We start from the raw sequence: 19,816 nt of genomic DNA on the forward strand, positions 1-19,816 counted from the left end.
AGTTGACATGCTCCATTGACATAGTTTTTTATGGCCTTACACTGGCTGACAGCAGAGATTTTCACACTGACCATACCTAGAATACTAGGTGTGAGTCCTTACTGGACTGAAGATGCAAGTTGGTCCTCAAAGCAGTGAATTATCTTAAAGGACATTCCTGTTCCTATTTTTCCCCCTTTTGGTGCCTTCTGTACTTTTACTCTATTTTTCACTTGGTCTCTTCACTTAGCCTTGCCACTGTTGTTCTTTCCTTGAAGTGACATGAAACAATTACAACAAAATTATTTAATAACAGCAAATTTTGAGAGGCTGCCTTTATTGGTACAGGTCAGTTGAGAATCAATTAAAACTCAACTTAGTCATCAACTGCAGACGTGTGTGGCAGGGTAAGAGAGATGATTGTACCAGCACAATTCTGGCTGACCTTGAAGTAGCTCTTTCCTAAAGGTTGGGATTAAGCAGCAGTTACTTCATCCTTTCAGGTTTGTTATGTGTGTTTGGACCAACCTCATCAAAATCTTTAATGTGAGAAGCTGAGATTAATTGTGCAATTGTGATACATCCTGCTGCTTCAAGGCTCATGGGTTTTCTTTTGAAGTGTTCTATTTTCAAACTCTTACTTCTAAAGCATTCACATTTGCATATTGTGTTCTAAAACAAAGGGCCCCAGGATAAACCAGTCCACTGTGTTTCCATTTTTATGTGTTGCAGGCATAACATGCCTGCACTAAATGTTGCAGCAACAAAATCAAGATCATAGCAGCAGAGTGAAAAACCCCAAAGTTGCCACTAGCCTGGTATAGGAGCAAAGAGTTTATTCACACCTTGGTGGTGGTAGAAAGAACATCTCAGTCTGTCTGCACTGTGGTTGCTTTGGTTTGTATTCTTTTTTTTCTTGATGACTCATAACACTCTTTGCTGACCTAATTACAACTCACGTGGCTGGGCAGGGTGTGGTGTAGCCAAAAGGGGGAAGTGAATTCTCTGCCCAGTGCAGAACCAGCCAGGAAGGAGAGGGGACAGAAGCACCTCTTGTCACCCTGTGCTGGCAAAGCCTGTTTTGCAGTTGTGTGTTAAGATGGCATCTTTCCACATCTAGTCACAACACATTTCTTCATGGCTTTGTTTTTAAGGATATTTCACTGTGGGAGAAACAAGAGATTGTGTAGTAAGGAAAGGATTGCCTAAGCAGCTGTTTCCTAAGGGGGAAAATGGTGAGATGGGCACACTGCTGCCAAAAAGGGTCAGGTTCCTCTGAGTTGCAGTGCTCTGATAGGAAGGCCTGGGTATTAATGGGGAGTAAAGGAACATCCAGAGAGTGTGGTTTTTGGAAGAATGGTTTGAAACAGTTAAAATTGGTATTTCAAAGCTGTAATGCAAAGGACTTTGACCCTTTGGGCCAGACCCAACTCTGCCTTTATTGCAAGCAGCCCACAGCTGCATAAAGTCCTCCCTTTGCTCCTCTGCAACATCCTTTCTTTCTTTTCCCTATTCCAGTCTCCACGCCTGTCCTACTGCTTTCTTTTTGCCCCCTCCACATCTTTTTGCCTCCAACTGGGAAGCAAAAAGACCAGAGGTGAAAAGGAAGAACTGGTGGAACAAGGTTGGAAAACAACTAAGGAATCCGCAGTTTCATGACAAGGGAACCAAGGTGCCAGGAAAAACAGACTGGAAAGATGCCACAATGCAAAGAATGTGTGTGGAATCAGGGTGTGAGAGTTTGCATCTACAGAAACACTGCTCAGTGTTGGAGCCCATGTGTGTGTGATATGATATCCCTGGTATTTTACAAGGGGCCTGGTAACCTGGCAACATGAGCTCTGTTATCATATGTAAGATACAAAGATGTGCATGGGACATTCAGACTGTGAACCTGATATTAGATGAAAGGCAGATGAAAATGCTGCTTTATTACAGGAATTTTAGATGAATGCAAAAGGATTTTGTGTACAGACCTTCTCCTAGATGGAAAAAAAAAAACAAAAACCCAAACCAAAACATCTAAAAAACCCCAACCATACATGCAATCCAGCAAGAAGATTGAAATATACATGTTGTTAATTCAGGAATTCTCATTAAATTAATGGGCTGAACTAAAATATGTAATATATGTAATATATTTGAAACAACTCATAAAAGTTTTCATTAACAAACATGATTGATAGAAAACCAGCAGGCCAGAAGTTTGGGAGTCAGGAATTTCAAATTACTTTTATGTGATGAAAAGTGGAGTTTTATATCAGTTTTTTATACTTTTTGAAGATTGTCTGCACTGTTACTCAGTTACCAGCTTGGACTGAAAAAGCAGGAAGCAATGAAGTACCATGATGAAAATAGGTTGGTTCTAAGCTGATCACAGTGTTTTTACTAATGGTATTGTATTTCCTCTTTCACTCAGGCTCCCTACATCAATATTTACAAACAAAACAAACAGAAAAAAAAAAAAAGAACCTAAAAAATAGTTGCCAGATTTTCTAGGCAGTTTTATAGTGGGTACATGCTTGTGGCACTTTGCTGCACAATATAAAGCAGTAAAAGGTCTCTTCAGTGGTTTGCCACTGTTGAGCTATAATTCACCATTTGGCACATCTTGATTTTTAAATAATTTTGTGTTAGTACTTCCTGATTTTCATTCCCATGAAGAAATAGAGGGTTTAAGACAGCCATAAAAATAAGCAAGAGTTTTTGTTAGGGTAATTGTATAATCAAAGCTGCTGTTCAATTTAAAGCTCTAGTCTATGATGTTTATCAGTCTGAAGAAAGTATAGGGTATCTGGGTAAGAATAAACAGGACAACTACAGAAAATATTTTTATAGGTTTGTTCTTTTGAAAACTTTTAGCACACAGCTAAATAATAATTAGTGAGTAGCAGATGATCACGGCTAGCATGGGAATAAAATAAGCAAGAGTCACTTGGATCACTTCAAGAACCAGTTCTGTGTGGCAGTTTGGGTATTCTTTCTGACATATTGCCTTATCAAAATTAACACCTCCCAAAAAACAAAGTGTGGTGCAGCAAATGCTTGTGAGATCACCCAGGTCAAGACAGAAATTAATTTCCCCCATGTCATTGGTTTGATGCAGGGCTCTGGTGACAGAAATAACAACAATAAGCGGTCAAAGGTGATAGACATTAGAGTTAACACTGAAGTGCATACAAGCCCCATATGGTATGACATGCACACTGCCTGAAGTCTACTTCTGAGCGGCAGAGTGTGCCCAGAGCGGGGATCCAAAGAAAAATCCAGTCAGCTATAGCCACATTCAGCAAAAGTATTGTCAGTTTCTGTCAGTGTCTTCAGTTTCATGTAGAAACTTAGTATGACAAAGACCAGTGCATTTCCTGTTGGCCAAGGATGAAAACAACAAAATACATATGTGGCAGGAAGACTCTTATTAATATGAAAATTCTCATTTCTCTTTTCATAGGGATCCGTGATGGAGAAGTTATAATAAAAGTTAGCAGTGTCTGTAGTTGCCATGTTGCCTTCTCTTTAAAGGCAGCATGGAAGGGGACGGATTGAGATTTTTTTACTCAGCAAATAATTAAATCCTAATGCATCCAGGAGACAGACAAAATCCTAAGTGCTAACAGATAAGAGTTGTAGTAAAGCATCCATGGCAGACAAAAGCAAATCTATTTATTTGCTGAAGAGGATTGTCTTGACAGTCAAGACCCAAACACAACAGCTGGTGGATTTGAATACATCATCTGTTACCAGATTTATGCTGATGGGGACTCAAAAGATACTCAAAAGACAATTACAAAGAGGCTTCTGAAAACGGTATAAGGCTTAAGCTTTCTAATACATCAGTGATTTAGTGCTTGGATTGGGGGTTTCTGGGGAAACCCATGAGAGAAATAGAATTTGTTTTGCCAAATTTTGCCATTTAGCCTCAGGTTGCAGACTCTGAGCATCAGAGTTGTTTGGCTTGGGTTGGACAGGTCCCAAAAGGCAGGGTTTGAGTCTCAATGAGTACTTCAGAACTTGTTGTTCAGTTAAGCCTTATCTTGTTCTTTAGATGTCAGTTATATCATCAGATGACAGCACTTATTCCTTTCCCCATTTCAAGTGACTTACTGAAAAAGTGGAGGATTTTCATTAATGTACTACATTTGTATTACTCTCAGAAGCAGGAGTGACAAATTCTCTGTCAGCCTGTTCCATCACCCTCCCTCTCAAGTGTTGATGGGGTTTTGCAGTGTCAGGTCTCCAAGTTGAGGAGAGGCTTAACTCCTTAAGCTTCTCCTTAACTCAACAGCTGTGCAGTCAGGGCTGTTGCCAGCACGTAAAAGTAATGGCCCCAAGGCTAGCAATCTTTGCAAGCTGTTTACCTGGTAAATAAAGTCTTTTGTCAGATTGGTTTATTGGCTTATTAAAGATTTAGCCCAAAAGCTAAATGCCTTCTCTCTTGAGCTACAAAAACCATGTTTCTGTGAGATTAATCCTACTACAAGATACTACCCAGCATAAGATTAGCAGAACTCACCTCTGAATCCTTAGGATTGGCTGAAAGGCCTCATCCAGTGAGTTCTAATGTACGGTTCAAGTGTCCCTTGGTTCTGCAAGAGAGGGAAACACTAGAGAGAGAAACAAACCCATACTGGCAGATCTTTGCAAGCCTGTGGTACCATAGCTGGAGTGCTTCTGGGACTCTGACTTGTAGAACAGTGAGCTTGTATCTCTGACTTCTTGAGTTTGGTACCTACAAATGTGTATAAGGAAAAAAAACAGCACCAAATTTGACTTATTTCTGCAGCATTATTTATTGAAAGAACACTACTGACAGAAGAAATGTAAGACTGTGTAGTGCTCTTTAAAAACTGAGTTCTCCCTTGTGTTTCATTGCATGTGATAGCAATTTCTGTGCCTCTAGGAAACAAACTGGGATCAAAGTGCTAAATATTCAAACAGGAACAAACTGTTCCTGTCAAACAGGGGAGCAATAGGTTGTGATAACCACCTGCTTTTATCAGTTATTTTCAGTTTCAGAATAAGGTATGAGGATGACACAGCAGTGCCTAAGCTGTGTGGTAACATATGGGTTGTGTGAATTTATCCCCTATAGGGAGTCGGCTGAGAGAGTAGCTGTTACTCCTGGATGGATCAGTCTGAAGAACATTTGATTGTAAAGCTATGAAGGACCTTGGGTGCAGAAACCACCCTGGCTGCAGGGTACCTGCAGGCTCTGGGATGGAGCAGCCTCTGCGGAGGTACAGGGAGGGCTGGGCAGCAGCTCTGCTAAAATGACTAGGGTCTCCTGGTGGATACTGGTGTAAACTCAGGACAGAAACTGCTTCTGCTATATCTTTCCTATAATTCTGCCTCAGTTTCCCTTAATTGCCTCTAAAGAATTGTGTGAAAAGAAAATTCAAAGGCATCTTGACTTACTGTTACCCACAGAGGTGGCTGTTGCCTTGATGACCTTCAGACTGCAGTATTTGCGCTATACTGGCAGCAGCCTGTCAGTATTTTTAGTGTTGGTTTCCAGTCATCTGTTTGCTGCCTCCTGCTGGGAAGGGGACTTGAAAGCACTCTGGTAATCCCTAATTTCTTGATTTCTTGTTCAGAACATTTTGCAAATGCAGTGTTTGAAAGCTGTCTTCATCTCAAAGCCTTTGCCAAACCTCTTCCCTATCACAATGAAAAACAAAACAAAACAAAACAAAAAAAACCCAAAAAACAACAACACACACAAAAAAAAAATACAACCAAAAATATTTTGCATGTTGTTCCTTGGAGCACAGAGCACAGAAGTATTCCTTTGTCATGATTGTTTCCTTAGCTTGCTTTTTTTGTATTGTCTCTTGTCTTGAAGATAGAGTGTGACCAATTTTAAGGCTGGGGAGTCCTTTTGTATTGTTTGTTGTTTTTCTTTGTTTCATAGAGGATGTAGCACAGCTAAGTCATACAGACTTTTTTGAGAAATAGCTGGGATTTACTTTATAGCAGCTCACCCATAGGACACTTTGGTGGATCTTCATGTCTATCCATCTTTTTTTTTTTGTGTAGTTTTGCAGTTGTTTGCGTGATGCTTTCCCATCTCAACATATACCAGGGTTTGCCCTTAACACTCCCATCCCTTCCCCACTCATACACCTTCATGCAAGACACTGTCTTGCACCCTGTTAAAAAGTCAGTAAGCTTTGTATCCCCCTTGCTCCATCCCAAATCATGTCTCTCTTCCTGCCCATGTCAAGGGCTGTGTGTGGTATCCTTTCTTCTGATCCTTTACTGCCCTCTTTATATTTTCACTGTTCTTTGTTGGGTCAGAGAGGAAGGCTGATAACTAAGTTAGGGTGCCTGGGGTGGGTCTGACCTGCTAGAAAACAGCAGGCCCAGGGAATCATTGGTGCTCTTCAGCATAATGCCTTTGATTGTTTCTTTGCATTTTCAGATATGTTTGCTGGGCTAAGCAGCTGTTAGGGGCTCTGTACAGCCTCCAGTCTCCGTTTCAGTTTTCTGCCTTTCACACAATTCGGTAAGACTCTCACCTGGATGACAGAAGTTCTCTCCAGAAATCATTGCACTGCTGACAGGCAGATGGCTTCTGGGGTTTCACTGCTCAGCCACATAAAGCTGACACCTCAGACACGTAGCTACAGCTGTCATAGCTCAGATGTTTATATAAACAGAAAATTGCTGAGTCCAGATTTGAACCAGGTTTTTTCAGGTTTTAATTCTAAAAGGGACTTCTAACTTTAAACTCTCCAAGCCATTTATAATGCTGGCAACAGTATTTTTAGTATCATTTGTAAGAAATGCTTTCCATGTATAAGAACAGGCACACCAGACCAGACCATCCACCTTAGGGACAGTGACCAACAGCAGGTGCCTGAGGAAGTGCATAAGAACAAGAATGAAGCAATAATTCTTCAAAATGCTGTATCAGCTTCCAACAATTTGTGTCTTGAGGCTTTGCAGAATTAGAGCTGTTCTCTTCTTGCTGTAGTGTCTTTTCCATGTTTCAGTTCTTTCTGCTTTTAGCACCACTTCATTTCACTTTTAGAAAGAAAAAGAAGGGAAACAATACAGACCGTTTAAATAGATATACCAAAGGGTGCATATACATAATCTGGGGACCTGGCAAGCTGCAGGAACATCCTTAGTGCTGACACAAAGGGTGAGTGGGTCATTCAAGAATAAATTCTCCTGTCAGGGGAAAAATGCTCCAGAGTTAAATTATGATACTGTTTCTTATATTATAGCCTACCAGACCTTAGTTTAGACTCTTAGATTCAGTGAGGTATCATAAAGAGAAGAAGGGTTTTCTTTGTGATTATGAGGCACTTTGATTTAATACACAAATTAGGAGAGTTAGCATTCCCTTAGCCTTAGATATGTGGTGGATTTATTGGTTGGAACAGCCAAGTGACAAGCTAACCACCTAACCATGTACTGGGTAGCAGCAGCAGGAATAAGGAAAATCATGAGTTAGAGAACATGGGACATATATTCGTCCTGGGATTTAACCTCTATTTCAGGTTTCCAAATGAAAGGTGAAATTAATGCATTAAATCAAGAATTCTAATGGCATTGTGTAGTAAATCTTGGAGTTTGACACTTCTGGAAAGGCTGTAATTGTGTAGTTCTCTTGCTCTGCATGAATTCAAGGCTGTGAAATTAACCTGTGTAGTTAACCTGGTGGGATGGGAGACTTATGTGGATCACAGCATGAAGCCAGTTGCTGTTCCCACATGCAAGGAAAATATATGGGTAGGTTTACAAGCTATAGTTTAGTTTTCTACTTTGTTGGTTTGGAGTTTTTTTTCAGAATCAGTTTTCTTATCTGGTTGTATAAAGATAGTTAACAATGAAATTATTTGTATCAGTAAGTATTTGCACAGATGTTGTACTAACCTTTATGGACCAACACGTAGTAAGTACTTCATTCCTACATTCCTAGTATCTGGTTACAACTCAGATTTTGGCACTTAATTACGGCTTTGAATCTCCCATGCACATCCCACCTGTCTCTTTAGGGTATTAACAGTAGTGGTGTGACTCTGAAAAAATCAAGAGTTATTCAAGAGGCTGCAAGAATAAAAGAACAGGAATATTGAGATAAGAGTTCAGGAAATGTATAGACAGTGGATGCAGTTTAATTTGCAGTCATAGCAGTAAATTCATCCTGTTTATAAACAATAATGCCACTGCACTAAACTGACATGTGATTGCATGTGTTGACACAGTATGTTCCAGTGCTGCTCATGACCACCTGAAGGAGATATTTTCTCCTGCTCTTCTGCTCAGCAGTGCTGCTTGTAGAGCAATGTCCTATTGGGTTTAAAAGAAAATGCTGAACTGTGCATTGGTTTTGAGAATTGGTCTACAGCAAGTGTGGCAATTATGCTCTCTTGGGGCATTACTGCATGTGATGGTTGAGAAATGTATGGTATTACATTTTATTAGATTCTGCTGGTTTTTGGAAGGAACCAACCAGCTGGTTCCCTGTCAGTAAGAATCCTTGGGGTTTTTTCTGGAAATGACAGCTTAATTGTCTCAAACTGCTGGAATGCAGAGAAATAAAACAAGAATCAGTCAGAGAAGCTCTAACTTACTAGGAAACTATCAGCATTTGTTTCCTGAATCTCAAACTCATCCTTCTCTGTGTGTCCAGCCCTGTCATTCATACCTGGTGCTACTCCAGTGTTCACCCAGAGCATACACCTTTTTTGAGGTAAGGAGTGGATAGCAGGTTCTCCCTCTGCTTCACTGCTGGATGCGGAGGAAACATCCTGCTGTGTTATCTTGTAACAGTATATTTGATGTATTTGTGTTTGAATCATGCAGTATTTTTTGTATGAAAAGAGTCACATGGTAGCAATTCTACAGCAATAGGCTATGTTTTGTGAACAATTATCAGAGTAAGGACCTGGATAATATGTCTGTAAAAAACCTCTCAGAATAAATCCAGGAAGACATCTCATCCTTTTCTAAGCTTTGTTTAAGGGACCAGTGCAGACTGTTTTGCTTGTGTCTGCCCCTCTAGTTCCCACCTTCCAGAGAATCTTCAAAACCTGTCATCATCTCAATAAGAAATTTATGTTATGATCGCAGAAAATATTTTCTGGAGGGTATATATGTATTCCTCTTACCTCATGAAACCAGAGAGAAGCAGCTTTACATTCATGCACAGTGGTGAGCAGAAGGGGGCTGCACTTTTGCCCAGTTTTGTCACTAGAATGTGCCAAGTAAGAATCCTAGAATTTGGATCAGCACTATCAAAACATTTCTGTTTTAGGAAGGCATCAGCATGCAGATCACATTTGATCATATACTGCTCAAGAGAATAATGATTTTCCTTCTTTTCCTTATTCTAGAAACAGCACGTCTTCAACCTTTGATGAATCCGAAGACTGGCAAGTTGCTCAAGATGCTGAGATATGCTTGTTGAAGTCAGGAGAAATTATGTAAGCAGAACAATTTCATTGCTATAGGTGAAAGCATAAAGGCTGAACTGATATCAGCTCTGTGAGCACAAGCATTGCAAGCTCCTGGAAGAGCTCCTCACTTGTGTCCCACAGTAGAATTTGGTCTGAGGAGGATGAGAGGGTGTAACTCAACCATGCAGAGCAGCAGCCATGAGCCAGGTCCTCTCTCTTCAGTCCTAGAAAACTTCACTGCAGCTGGGGAATGAGAAGGAAAGATGTAGGTCCACATCCCATGAGAAAACATTTCCTATTTTTATTGTAGGAATTGCTGTCAACACGAAGAGGGTTTAGAGAGAAGGCTGTGCAGTTCTAGCAGTCTCTGAAAGAAAGTGGGAGGGCAAGTCAGGGAATGCAGCTCCAGATGGACCTTTGCCAAAGAGAGGGAATTTATGGCCTTTTGGAGCATGTATCTGTTATTTATCCATGGCTTCCCAGAATCTGTTTTGCCTGCTGTGGTTGATACGTGCCATAGCATAAAATGTGCATCTGAGCCTCAGCTCAAGCTCTGTGTGTACTGTGTGTGCACAATTCTCTGCATGTGTCCTGTTCTGAAATTCCTAATTACATGCAGTAGTGATACAGCATGTCACTTGCAACAGCCAAGAAGGGAATCCAATGTGTGGAAGTGCACATGACTTAAAGAAATTCAGCTTTGCTTACTGTCCCCTTAAACCTAGCTTTGAAATTTTGCCTTAGTTATAGGAAAGGTTTTAAACTTTTGACAGCAAGGAGGTAAATCAGTCCATGTTTCAACTTTGTTGCTGCTGTTCAGAGATCCAGGTAAATGAAGCAGTAACTAGAATCATAGCTGGGCTGTAAGGCAAAACACATAATGATATTTAGTTTATTAAAAGCAAAGGTCGCCTGAGACACAACAGGACTGTGGTTTACTCTGATCTCATTGATTTGCAAACAGTTCATTTGGCCTGAAAAGTGACAGATGAGATTAGTTTTAGTTAGGATGAGATCTTAGAAATGTAGGTGAGATCTTAGAAATTGCAGGTTTCCCCTGAAGAAAGTAACTGGTGTTCTCCTGCTTCAGGGCCTCACTGTTCACAGTCTTAAATAGATACCAGAATCAAGTAATCTCATCTAATGCTGTAGGATTAGATTAGATTAGATTAGATTAGATTAGATTACAGCATCTAATGCTGTAGCATCTGCATCATCTAGATGCTAAGAATTTTCTTTTTAACTGGAAGTACTTTGAGTTAGTTTTTTTGCAGCTTGGCTGGGTCAAACAGACCCAAAGGTAGCGTTAAGTGCTTCAGAACAGAGCTGCTGTTCACATTCCATCCACCTGTACTCCTGATCCCTCCTGTTTCCTGTGCAAATTTTTATATTCATCTAGGAAGGTGAATAAACCAGGTACTTACGTTTAGTTTAAAAATAACAGTAGAGGGCAGCACTCCCTTCTTATTTGTAGTAACTGTAAAAAGCTTTATTCCAGCACTGGTTTTCTTTAGTTGAAATGAAATAAATAAGTGAACAAAATCCACTCGTGCCAGAGAAGTGAAGGTTCTTAATATCAGTCAGCTTTTTTGTAGCTTTTACCTTCACCTGAGGCTGAATTTTCATGCATCTTGTGGACTGGTCCCAAATATGCTGTGGAAATCTACCTGAAATAGATGGAAAATAAAAATCAATGATTAATGGTTTCGTCTGAGTAAGCGGATTGGATCTCTTCAAGTAATTGTATATTTCTCCCTTCCAGGATGAAATTACCCCTTACAGTAGAAGAGATCATGAATTTTGGAGAAAGCAACAGAGAGCTGTTTATCAAATCTAGCACCTACAGTATCATTCCCATCACTGTTACAGAGATGGGGCTAACAATTAGCTGGATCTTCTCATCAGACCCCAAAAGCATATCCTTCAGCGTTGTCTACCAAGAGTCGGAAGACACGCCGCTGGATCAGTGCAAAGTAAGGCCTTTGTCTCCTTAGAGGCTGTACTGCTCCACACTCATCCAGCCTACAGCAATTGACAAGTATTGCTAGGAGGTCTTCACCAGAATGCCAGTTGCTATTGCATTAAGGATTTGTTTCTCCAGTTAAGCTGCAGTTCTGCTAAAGGCAAAGCTACGACTTTAATGTTGCCTGCAAAAGTTGAGTTGAAAAGCCCTGTAGCTTCTATTGGTTGCATCTGAAATTCACCCAGTATTATTAAGCAAAATTGAATATCCAAGTCTGCAAATTTTATTTTTTTTCCTCAGTTTCACTTAGTTTGTAAACTCTTTGGTCTGGTTTTGCCAGGCTCATGAGCAGGGAAACAAATTTCTTGGTTTACCTACATTTCTTTCAATGAAGCATATACTTAAGTGTGTTGATGGTGTGCAAAATCTCTTTGCCAGTGCCCAAAGTACCCAGTTTTATATGTGCTGTCCATATTTCATGAGGATTACACATTAAGTGAATCTATTTTACTCAACTAATTGCAAAGTTTTGCTGAAGACAAGGCAGCTGTTGGTTTAATCCACCGTGGTATGGTGAACTCTATGGCTGTGATTTACTGAGGGAATAAGACATTTATATAGTTTGTGTTAATTCACTGCACAGTTATTAACTCCGTGTAAAATGTCTCTTTTTCTTAATCTGAAAGCTAAATGAAGTGTGAATGCTGCTTTTGTCTTCATATATTTCTCTGGTAAAACTTTGTGTTTTATAGGCTCATCCTTGATCTATGTCAGCTGCTCTTCAGACAGCTGTGCTAGGGTTTTACAGCAACTCACACATAGAACCACAGATAAACACACTTTTGCTGTAAGCTCAGATAAACAATTAAGATTTGGTGAGAAAGCTTATTTTATTACGCAGAGAGTATAAAAACATATATTAAAAGATATATTTAGCTAAATCCTGCTCTTGGATATATGGATATATAACTTGCTGAAGTTACTAAAGTTTCTTAGATTAACATTTTAAAGTTCAGGATTTGATTCTGTCTCTAAAGCAGAGATTAATAGCCATAGGTTAGTGCTGTAAAGATATAATCAAAGGAAAACAGATGTCTCACTGTGAGATTTTTGTTTGGGTGAGTTTTTAATGCTAATCAGAGCAATTAGTTTTGCAGGTATAGATGCACTTTGTGAGTTTCAAGGTGGCTGAAATCAAGGTTTTCTGAAAGAAAATGCCTGTTTATAGGGCAAATAGCAAACTTCATCTTGATTTGTATTGAATTCCAGGTTCTTATCCCTATGACTCGCTGCAACTCTCATAAGGAAACTATCAGAGGACAGGTGAAAGTCAGAAACGCTGGAGTCTACACCCTGATATTTGATAACACATTCTCTAGGTAGGTCCTAGCCAGGTGTAAAAGGTGAAATAAGCTTGGTTTTACAGACTGTGGAACTGATCAGATGTACCATTATTCTGCCATTCAGAAGTAAGTATAAGAAATTTTTCCTCACTTGCCAAGAGATCTTCAAGAGTTTTGTTTCTTGTTCTTGTTTTTTTTCTACCCCCACAGCAGAATTTCACTTTTCTTTCTGAACCTCTGGGAGGGTTGACAGAAGTAAACAAGTAACTTGTGGCTCATTCCAAGACAGTTTAGTCAGGATTGTCATCTTTTTAAAAACAAACCTGAGGGCCATTGCACAGGCATACTTATTTTTGACAACAGTGAATCTTTTTGCCCAAGTGTAAACTGAAAGGCTGAATGCACTTTTAAGGCTTCCTCTCTTGTTGGCTTATGCTAACATGATCTTTTTGTTCTCTTTCTTTCCTTCTCAGGTTTATCTCAAAAAGAGTGTTCTATCACTTGGCTATTGAGCGACCTGTCATCTATGATGGAAGTGATTTCCCATAGCCTTCCCTATACTGTGTATTTTTAATTAAATGTTTAAGATATGCTATTATTTATGTACATGTGTAAGCATTCTGATTACCACTGTGTTTGAAGACTTTGAAACTATGCAATAGTTCTAATGCACTTAAGAGGAGATGTGTACACTAAAAACAGAAGCCTTTTCAGGAACACTAATGGTTCTGTACTGTGTACAGATTGCTGAAAAGCCATGTTGTTGGGTTTAACAGGTCAATAATAACCAATCTTTTTCAGTGGGGAGAAAAATAAGTGTGGGTGTATCTAAATGCAAACTGAAATTGTCTGCTGAAAATTGAGCTATTTTTCTTCCAAAAATATCCTTCAAAAGGAACTTCAAAGAAAAATACCTATTGTTGACCTCTTCACTGAGGTGTAAACATAACCATCTCTGTTCTGCTGTGCTGCTCTTACAGTCAGAGCAGCCATTATGCAATACTTCAGTCTGCACAGGCAAATATTGTAATCCATCTGGAATTTTTTATCTTTTCCAAGTTTTATAAGCAGCAAACCATAGGAGTTTTATACATTTTGGGCTAAGACTTTGTAAGTGTTAACTGGCTTTTTCCAATGCTTTGGCACTGAATACCAGTTACAAAATAATAGACACGAAGCAGCAACTCCTTTCACTTCGGCTCACCGTACTCTGTATATTGGCCCACGGAACCCAGTTCCTATGGTGAGCACCAGTGGCAGAATGCAGAACATCCCCTGTGGAATAAAGCACTGCTCACTGCTGAAATTGGGAAGAGGAGCATTCCTTTTTCCTGCCTTAGCACCTTAGTCATCAGCATTCACAGGAAAGCACAGTTTCTGAGGAGATCAGCAGCATCTCTCTCTAGACCACGTGGAAAGCAGCAATAATCTTTGAACCAGTCTCAAAACATCCATCCAAAATGGAACGTGTATCCAGGCCTGGTGAGCTCTCCACCCAGTGGTGTTCCCTTTCCTAAGCCTTGCAGTTGCCCTATCCAACTGGTAACTTTCCATCTCAGATTTAAGGGCTGTTAAACACTGCCTTTTAAGGGAAGATTGGGTTCTCACTTATACAAAATTTCTATGCAAACCATCTGCTTTCTGTATAGACTTTCACCTTTTTGTCAAAATACCTGAAAGTATTTTTCTGTATAAAAGAACCTGTCTTAAATAGAATGGCAAAACATTTGGCAGGAGAAAGAAGAAAAGCTCTTTCTCCCAACCAGCCCTCCTCATAATTTAAGTGCATCTGATTTCTCATGTTACTGTTCTCCCAAGGAAACCTCAGACCCTGAGGGTTTTAGTGCAGCAGTTGGTAGAAGACCAGCACAACCTCTGAGGAACCCTGCAGAGAGTTGATGGCAGCTGTAGCTGGCATACAGGGGTCATGGTGGAAGACAGAAAATAAAACATGAGGGGAAAGAAGAAAAAAGGGCAAGCATAAACTGAAGCAAATGGTTGGGGAGAGGAAAGGGGCAAACTTGTAAATGTAAAAGCAAGGAGAGGGAATTGGAGGAACAAGCACAGCTAGGGAAGGTGGTCAGGAGAGGCCAGCTGGTGTTTATGTTTTGGTTGTCCCTCCAATCCAATACCCATAAGGGATCGCCCACCTCAAAAGACTGTTTGTTTACAAGGTGGAGATCACAAACCAAGTGTTGGACACACAGGAGCAGCTGAGGCAGAGGCAAATTTCTGATCATAGAAAAGAAAATAATTGCAGTTAAAGCTAAAGGTTGCTCATCATTTGTTCCAGTTGTTAACAATATATAATACAGTGATCTTGAAAAAGATTGTGGAAGAATGACTACTTTTCATGGAGCACCTAGGATTTAGGTCTCTAGCTCATCAATAGCGTTCTCTTGCCTTCAGCTGCCTTTTCCCCCATGGTGGTGGTGTGCTCCCAACCCTCTGCCAGGCAGAGTGGTCAGTGGAAGGTGCAAGCTCCTGAAGGCTGCAGTGCACTTAAGCCCTGACCTAGTTGTGTGCATGAAAATGAGATGGACAAGAGACTGACATGAGCAACAAACACCAATAAATGACATGGACTGGTTCATGAATTACAGCATATTTCAGTGTTGAAGCTATATTTTATATTTAATTAGGCAAGAAGAAATTATTTATTGCTTAAAAATGGAGTACTGTGTACCATTTGCTATGCAATTTCACTGAGCTGTTACTGAAACCTGCTGCAGTTTTCTTTTAAGCTTTTAGGTGTGGTTTTAAAAAACATTTTGCTCTTGTTTACTTAGAATACTAATTTTACTGGGATATCTTTCCTAAAATGCCAAATGTAAGGTAAAGGGACACTGTCAAGTATTTTCAGCCAAAATGTGACATCTCTGTTAAAAAGTATTTGAAGTCTCTCTACTAAAAATAATTTGATAGGCTTGCCTTTTGATTTCCTCTCCACATCCAGTTCTTGACATTTTTTTATTCTGTGGCAAATATTTTTAAGCCCCTGTTCATTTAGCTCTTAAAATAATTGTCTCCATGTAGTAAGCCAGATGATTCCCTGGAGGTCTCTCATGTAGGCACTCCTGAGACTAGCTGAAGCTATGTTTGGGAGAAAGGGAGTAAATCCACTGGACTGTTCTCATTTAGCATTTAAGTCTTTATGGTTCCTTTTCTTCAGGTTTTCCTGCCCTTTGAGAGTAATTTTATGACTATTTTTTTCTCTCTCTGAAAGAGGACTAAGAGTGGGAGTCAGAACCTGACTCCAGAACCAGTCAGAACCAGAAAGACAGTACTTTGGTCAGAAAGAGAGAAAAAGTTTTAAATGATGAAATATCAGGCTGGTAAGGTGCAAGTAGACAGGAGGGCAGCTGTTAGAGGAAGCTTCCCAGGAGCAGTAATCCCATCATAGCAGCTGTGAGAAGCTGTGGGAGACAGTAAAGAACTTGACATTAGTAAAGACCTTTTGTTTAAATGTCCCAGACAGTTCATTACTGAAATCGTGGAAACTCAATAAAGGACTTTGCACAAGGGCAGGCTTGTGCAAGAGGTTATTTCATTGTGCAAGAGATTATTTAATTCAAGCACCTCATTCTTCCATTCATAAAATGCTTGTTCATATGAGCTATGCCAGCAATGCTGAAAAATCTGTTTATTTATATGTGCTCAGGTGATTTGTTGAATTGGGCTTTTTAATATCTGCAGGAATGCAATAAAGAGAAAAATATTTTTAACTGATCATTAAATTAATTGAAGGAGATGTCACATTCATAGGACAAAGAAATTATACATTGTGATCACCATAAGCAATTAGATGTTCTTCTGGGTGTGGGAAAGGGTAAGAAGATATGGAGGGTAAGATTTTTGTTACAAAGAGGTTTATGTGAAGGAAAGAATGTAGTTTCTTCAAGAAAATGACAGTGTTCCTTTATTCAACATTACTCAATGTTTCTTAATGAAAAATGAAAGGGGTATTGCACAAGAGCATACCACGTTACCATATAGCAAAGCTACAAAAGCCTGACTTCTTTCCTAAAACTGAAATTGCACTATAGGTTTAATTATGCTCAGTCACTGAGGTTGTAACTTGTTCAGAAGCATCTTTTGGTCTTAACTGCCAAAGAATTGCAAGCCCTGTTCACATCAAACTTCCTGCACCAGATAGGGGAAAAATCATGTACACCAGTGTCTGTACAGTTACAGAAATGTAAACGGTTGTGTTGGAATGTTTTTCTTGATGCTTTTTTTTTCTTTTTTAACCTCAGGAATTAAAGATTAAAATTCTTTATCATTGAGAATGTTTGTCCCTTTTTTGCCTTGTAGGGATGGCTTTGTGTGGAAGATAAATCTGATGACTACTTGGGGGTTTTATGAAATTTATATTTGCTCATTTCAAAGCTACAATTACCAATAGAAATTTCTGAGCATCCTCAGAGGCATCTGGAGTCCTGGCTCCACATTCAGAAGCTTCCCTCATATGAGCCTCCAGCAAAGCCTAATCTGGAGTATGGGGGACCTGCAAAGAGTGAGTTTTACATAAAGCCAGTACATGTGTAAGTGACCATACCTTGCTGTACCTCATCTCTGCAGGGAAATGCTGCAGCCATTGAAAGTCTTTGTGTCCATCTCCAGTAATGCATTTTTATCCATACTGGGTAATTGCCCTCCCTTGGTGCTAGGGGAAAGGCTCTCCCAACCCTACTTCTGCCTTATATTTCTTGGTTTGTGCCCCAAGAACAGGCCTTGGCACACACAGGATAACATTTTTCCGTGGGGACCATGTGAAGCTCTGCAAGGTCATGGTATCCTCTGCATTAGTCCTTCAAGTGTCACAGGGATGCTTTGAAGTCCAAATATAGTAATAATTCCTGTACTTTCACACCCTTCCATCACTTCCTTGCTCTCTGGAAAAGGTGCTTCTATAAAGATGTGTCTGTTTCAGGCACAGGAGGCACTAGGTAGGCAGGTTTGCCTGCAGAGTAAAAGTTTCTCATGGGCTCTCCCAGCTTCCTCCCCCGTCCCACAAGCAGGCTACATGCCTGCCTGCACCACCACGGTGATAACGCAGCACATGGGGCAGGAATGAGTCCAGCTGCCTCTTCAAAGAAGAGCAATAGCATAGGAGACTGTAAAACTGGGAACATCTAGGAAAAAACGGCCTCAAAGAGAAGGGAGGGGACCCAAGCCATGGAAGATCTCAGACCTCTCCCAGGACTTCCAGCAACTGTTTTGTGTTCATCCTGCTAGAGCTGTGTGTAAAGCATGAGCAGAGTACCCTTTGCCTGTGAGAAAACCTCCCATCCTGGAAGACAGCATCAGGTGAAGACTGGGGACACCCCAGCCAGGCACAAGAGGGATTGTGGTAGGATAAATCCAAGTAAAATATCAGGGCAGAGGGACAGAGGAGCCCAAGAAGGGTTTGGCCACAAAGAGCTGTGCTGCTGGCAGACAGAGACCCTCAGCAGATACAAGAGTAAGTAATGGCAGAAAATACCTCCATGACTGAGTCCCTGCTGTGTGCCGACCAACAAGAGGGGTTGGTGTTGAGCTGCAGCCAGAGGGGTGCAGGGAGGCAGCTTCCCCCAAGTTTGTGTGTTGAGACCAGCTTGGGGAGCCACCAGCAGCTGCTGGACTGCAGGCAGCCACGGTGAAACAAACCCCAGGAGGGAAAACCTCCTCCAGGGAGGTTGGTCCCCAGCTTCCCCTGGCAAAGTGATGGGAGCAGCCTGACTCAGAGCAGGATGTGCTGACCCAGGGACAACCCTATCACCCCAAACTGCTGCGAGTTCATTGCCGTTTCACTACCCTCAGCAGTTTCACCTGCTGATCGAGCATGAATATTTCCCACGGTGTTTTGGAGGCTGAAGAAGCTTTACTTTCTGTGAGATGGCCACGAAGTTCAAGTTCCTGGGGCTGGTGAGATGTAGTGCAGGGAAGTGGAGCTTGTTGCAGCTAAGGTTTGCACACTTATTTGCTTGCATAACTTAAGGGCTCTTTGGGGGCCAGGAGAACCCTCGTAAGAGCACTGTCACCCCCAGCCTCTAAAAGGGATAGTGGGGCTAAGCTGCTGTGGGGAAGCATCTGCCCCCAGTGTGCTCCCTCCCCCCCTGCCCTCAGAAACCTGTCCTGCCTCCCTGGACTGCACCCCAGCCCTCACCTCAGGAGCCTAAACCTACTGTGGTGCCTGCAGGGTTCTCAGCTGCAGCTTCCACACCACAAGGGTTAGATATTTGAAATAAACTCTCTTAGCAGAGTTTTCCTTTGGGCTCTTTTGAGAGGAGTAAATGCTGTGATCGCAAACAGGTTATGTGAATGGGTCCAAACTGGGAAGGATGTGTAGGCAAGAAGCAACCAGTTCATCCCCTTGGTGTATATGGCAGTGCCTTTATTTAATTTTGTCTTCTGTTTGCTGAGCACAAATGACAAAAAACCTCCACACCCCTCTTACACATACAGTAAAAAATACATACATCTTTGACCATTTTTCTTCCTAAGGAAAAGGTAAAAAAAAAAATAATCCTAATAAATGCATATGAAACTTGAATCCCATCTGCCCAGGTGTACCCTATTAGCTAGAAAAGCAGCACCAAACTTTGTAGAAAGCTCTTGTTTACCAACATGCTTTAATGATAAATGCACAATGAAAACTCTTTTTTCCCTGGAAGAGCTAAATACCAGAAGGGAAACCAGGTTAAATGAGATTATTTAAAACAAACCCTCCTGAGCACTACATCCTGCACTTGAAGAGTGGCAGGTGTTGGCTGTGGTCAGCAGGAGAGTTGATGTCCCTGTGAGGGGATGAGCAAGGGGGAACAGATAAATGATGCCCCGTGGGCTCGGGTTTTGGGGTCCATTACAGCACACCACTTCTGGGAATGACAGTCTCCACAACCTGATGTCTCATTCCAAATTTCACTAAGTTTGGCACTTAATTACTCCCTGTCTTGCTGGCCCGAGGTTCAATATTTTTTCCAAAGATACCAGTGCATAACCAGCAGTCAGTTGAATCATGAGTTTGGTTTTTGTGTTCTGGTTTATGACAGCTTTGCACCGTACAACAAATATCCCTGGGACAGACAACTCAATGTCTCTGAAGCCCTTAATTTTTTATTGTGAGGAGTGATTTGTTT

The 19,816-nt window shown here is 40.8% G+C and overlaps 1 protein-coding gene and 1 pseudogene across 6 annotated transcripts in view; one reads left to right on the forward strand and one right to left on the reverse strand.

The window, feature by feature from the left end:
- Positions 1 to 17,178, forward strand: part of FYCO1 (FYVE and coiled-coil domain autophagy adaptor 1) — a 43,495-nt gene extending 26,317 nt beyond the window's left edge. For 2 of the 5 annotated variants that reach the window (XM_083874156.1, XM_083874157.1), the window contains exons 15-19: positions 6,401 to 6,484; positions 9,327 to 9,416; positions 11,152 to 11,362; positions 12,622 to 12,731; positions 13,169 to 17,178. In XM_083874156.1, the coding sequence (XP_083730282.1) occupies positions 6,401 to 6,484; positions 9,327 to 9,416; positions 11,152 to 11,362; positions 12,622 to 12,731; positions 13,169 to 13,244 (571 nt within the window). In that variant the 3' untranslated portion in view covers positions 13,245 to 17,178. The remainder of the gene's footprint in view (positions 1 to 6,400; positions 6,485 to 9,326; positions 9,417 to 11,151; positions 11,363 to 12,621; positions 12,732 to 13,168) is intronic. The other 3 variants (XM_083874159.1, XM_083874158.1, XM_083874160.1) reach the window with 3 other exon arrangements.
- LOC310916681 (C-X-C chemokine receptor type 6-like) lies at positions 740 to 6,392 on the reverse strand (annotated as a pseudogene). Its single transcript has one exon. The product of its transcript is annotated as a C-X-C chemokine receptor type 6-like (transcript).
- Positions 17,179 to 19,816: the final 2,638 nt, after the last annotated feature.

Source organism: Zosterops lateralis (assembly GCF_965231275.1).
Source record: "Zosterops lateralis genome assembly, chromosome: 1".
NCBI lineage: Eukaryota > Metazoa > Chordata > Aves > Passeriformes > Zosteropidae > Zosterops > Zosterops lateralis.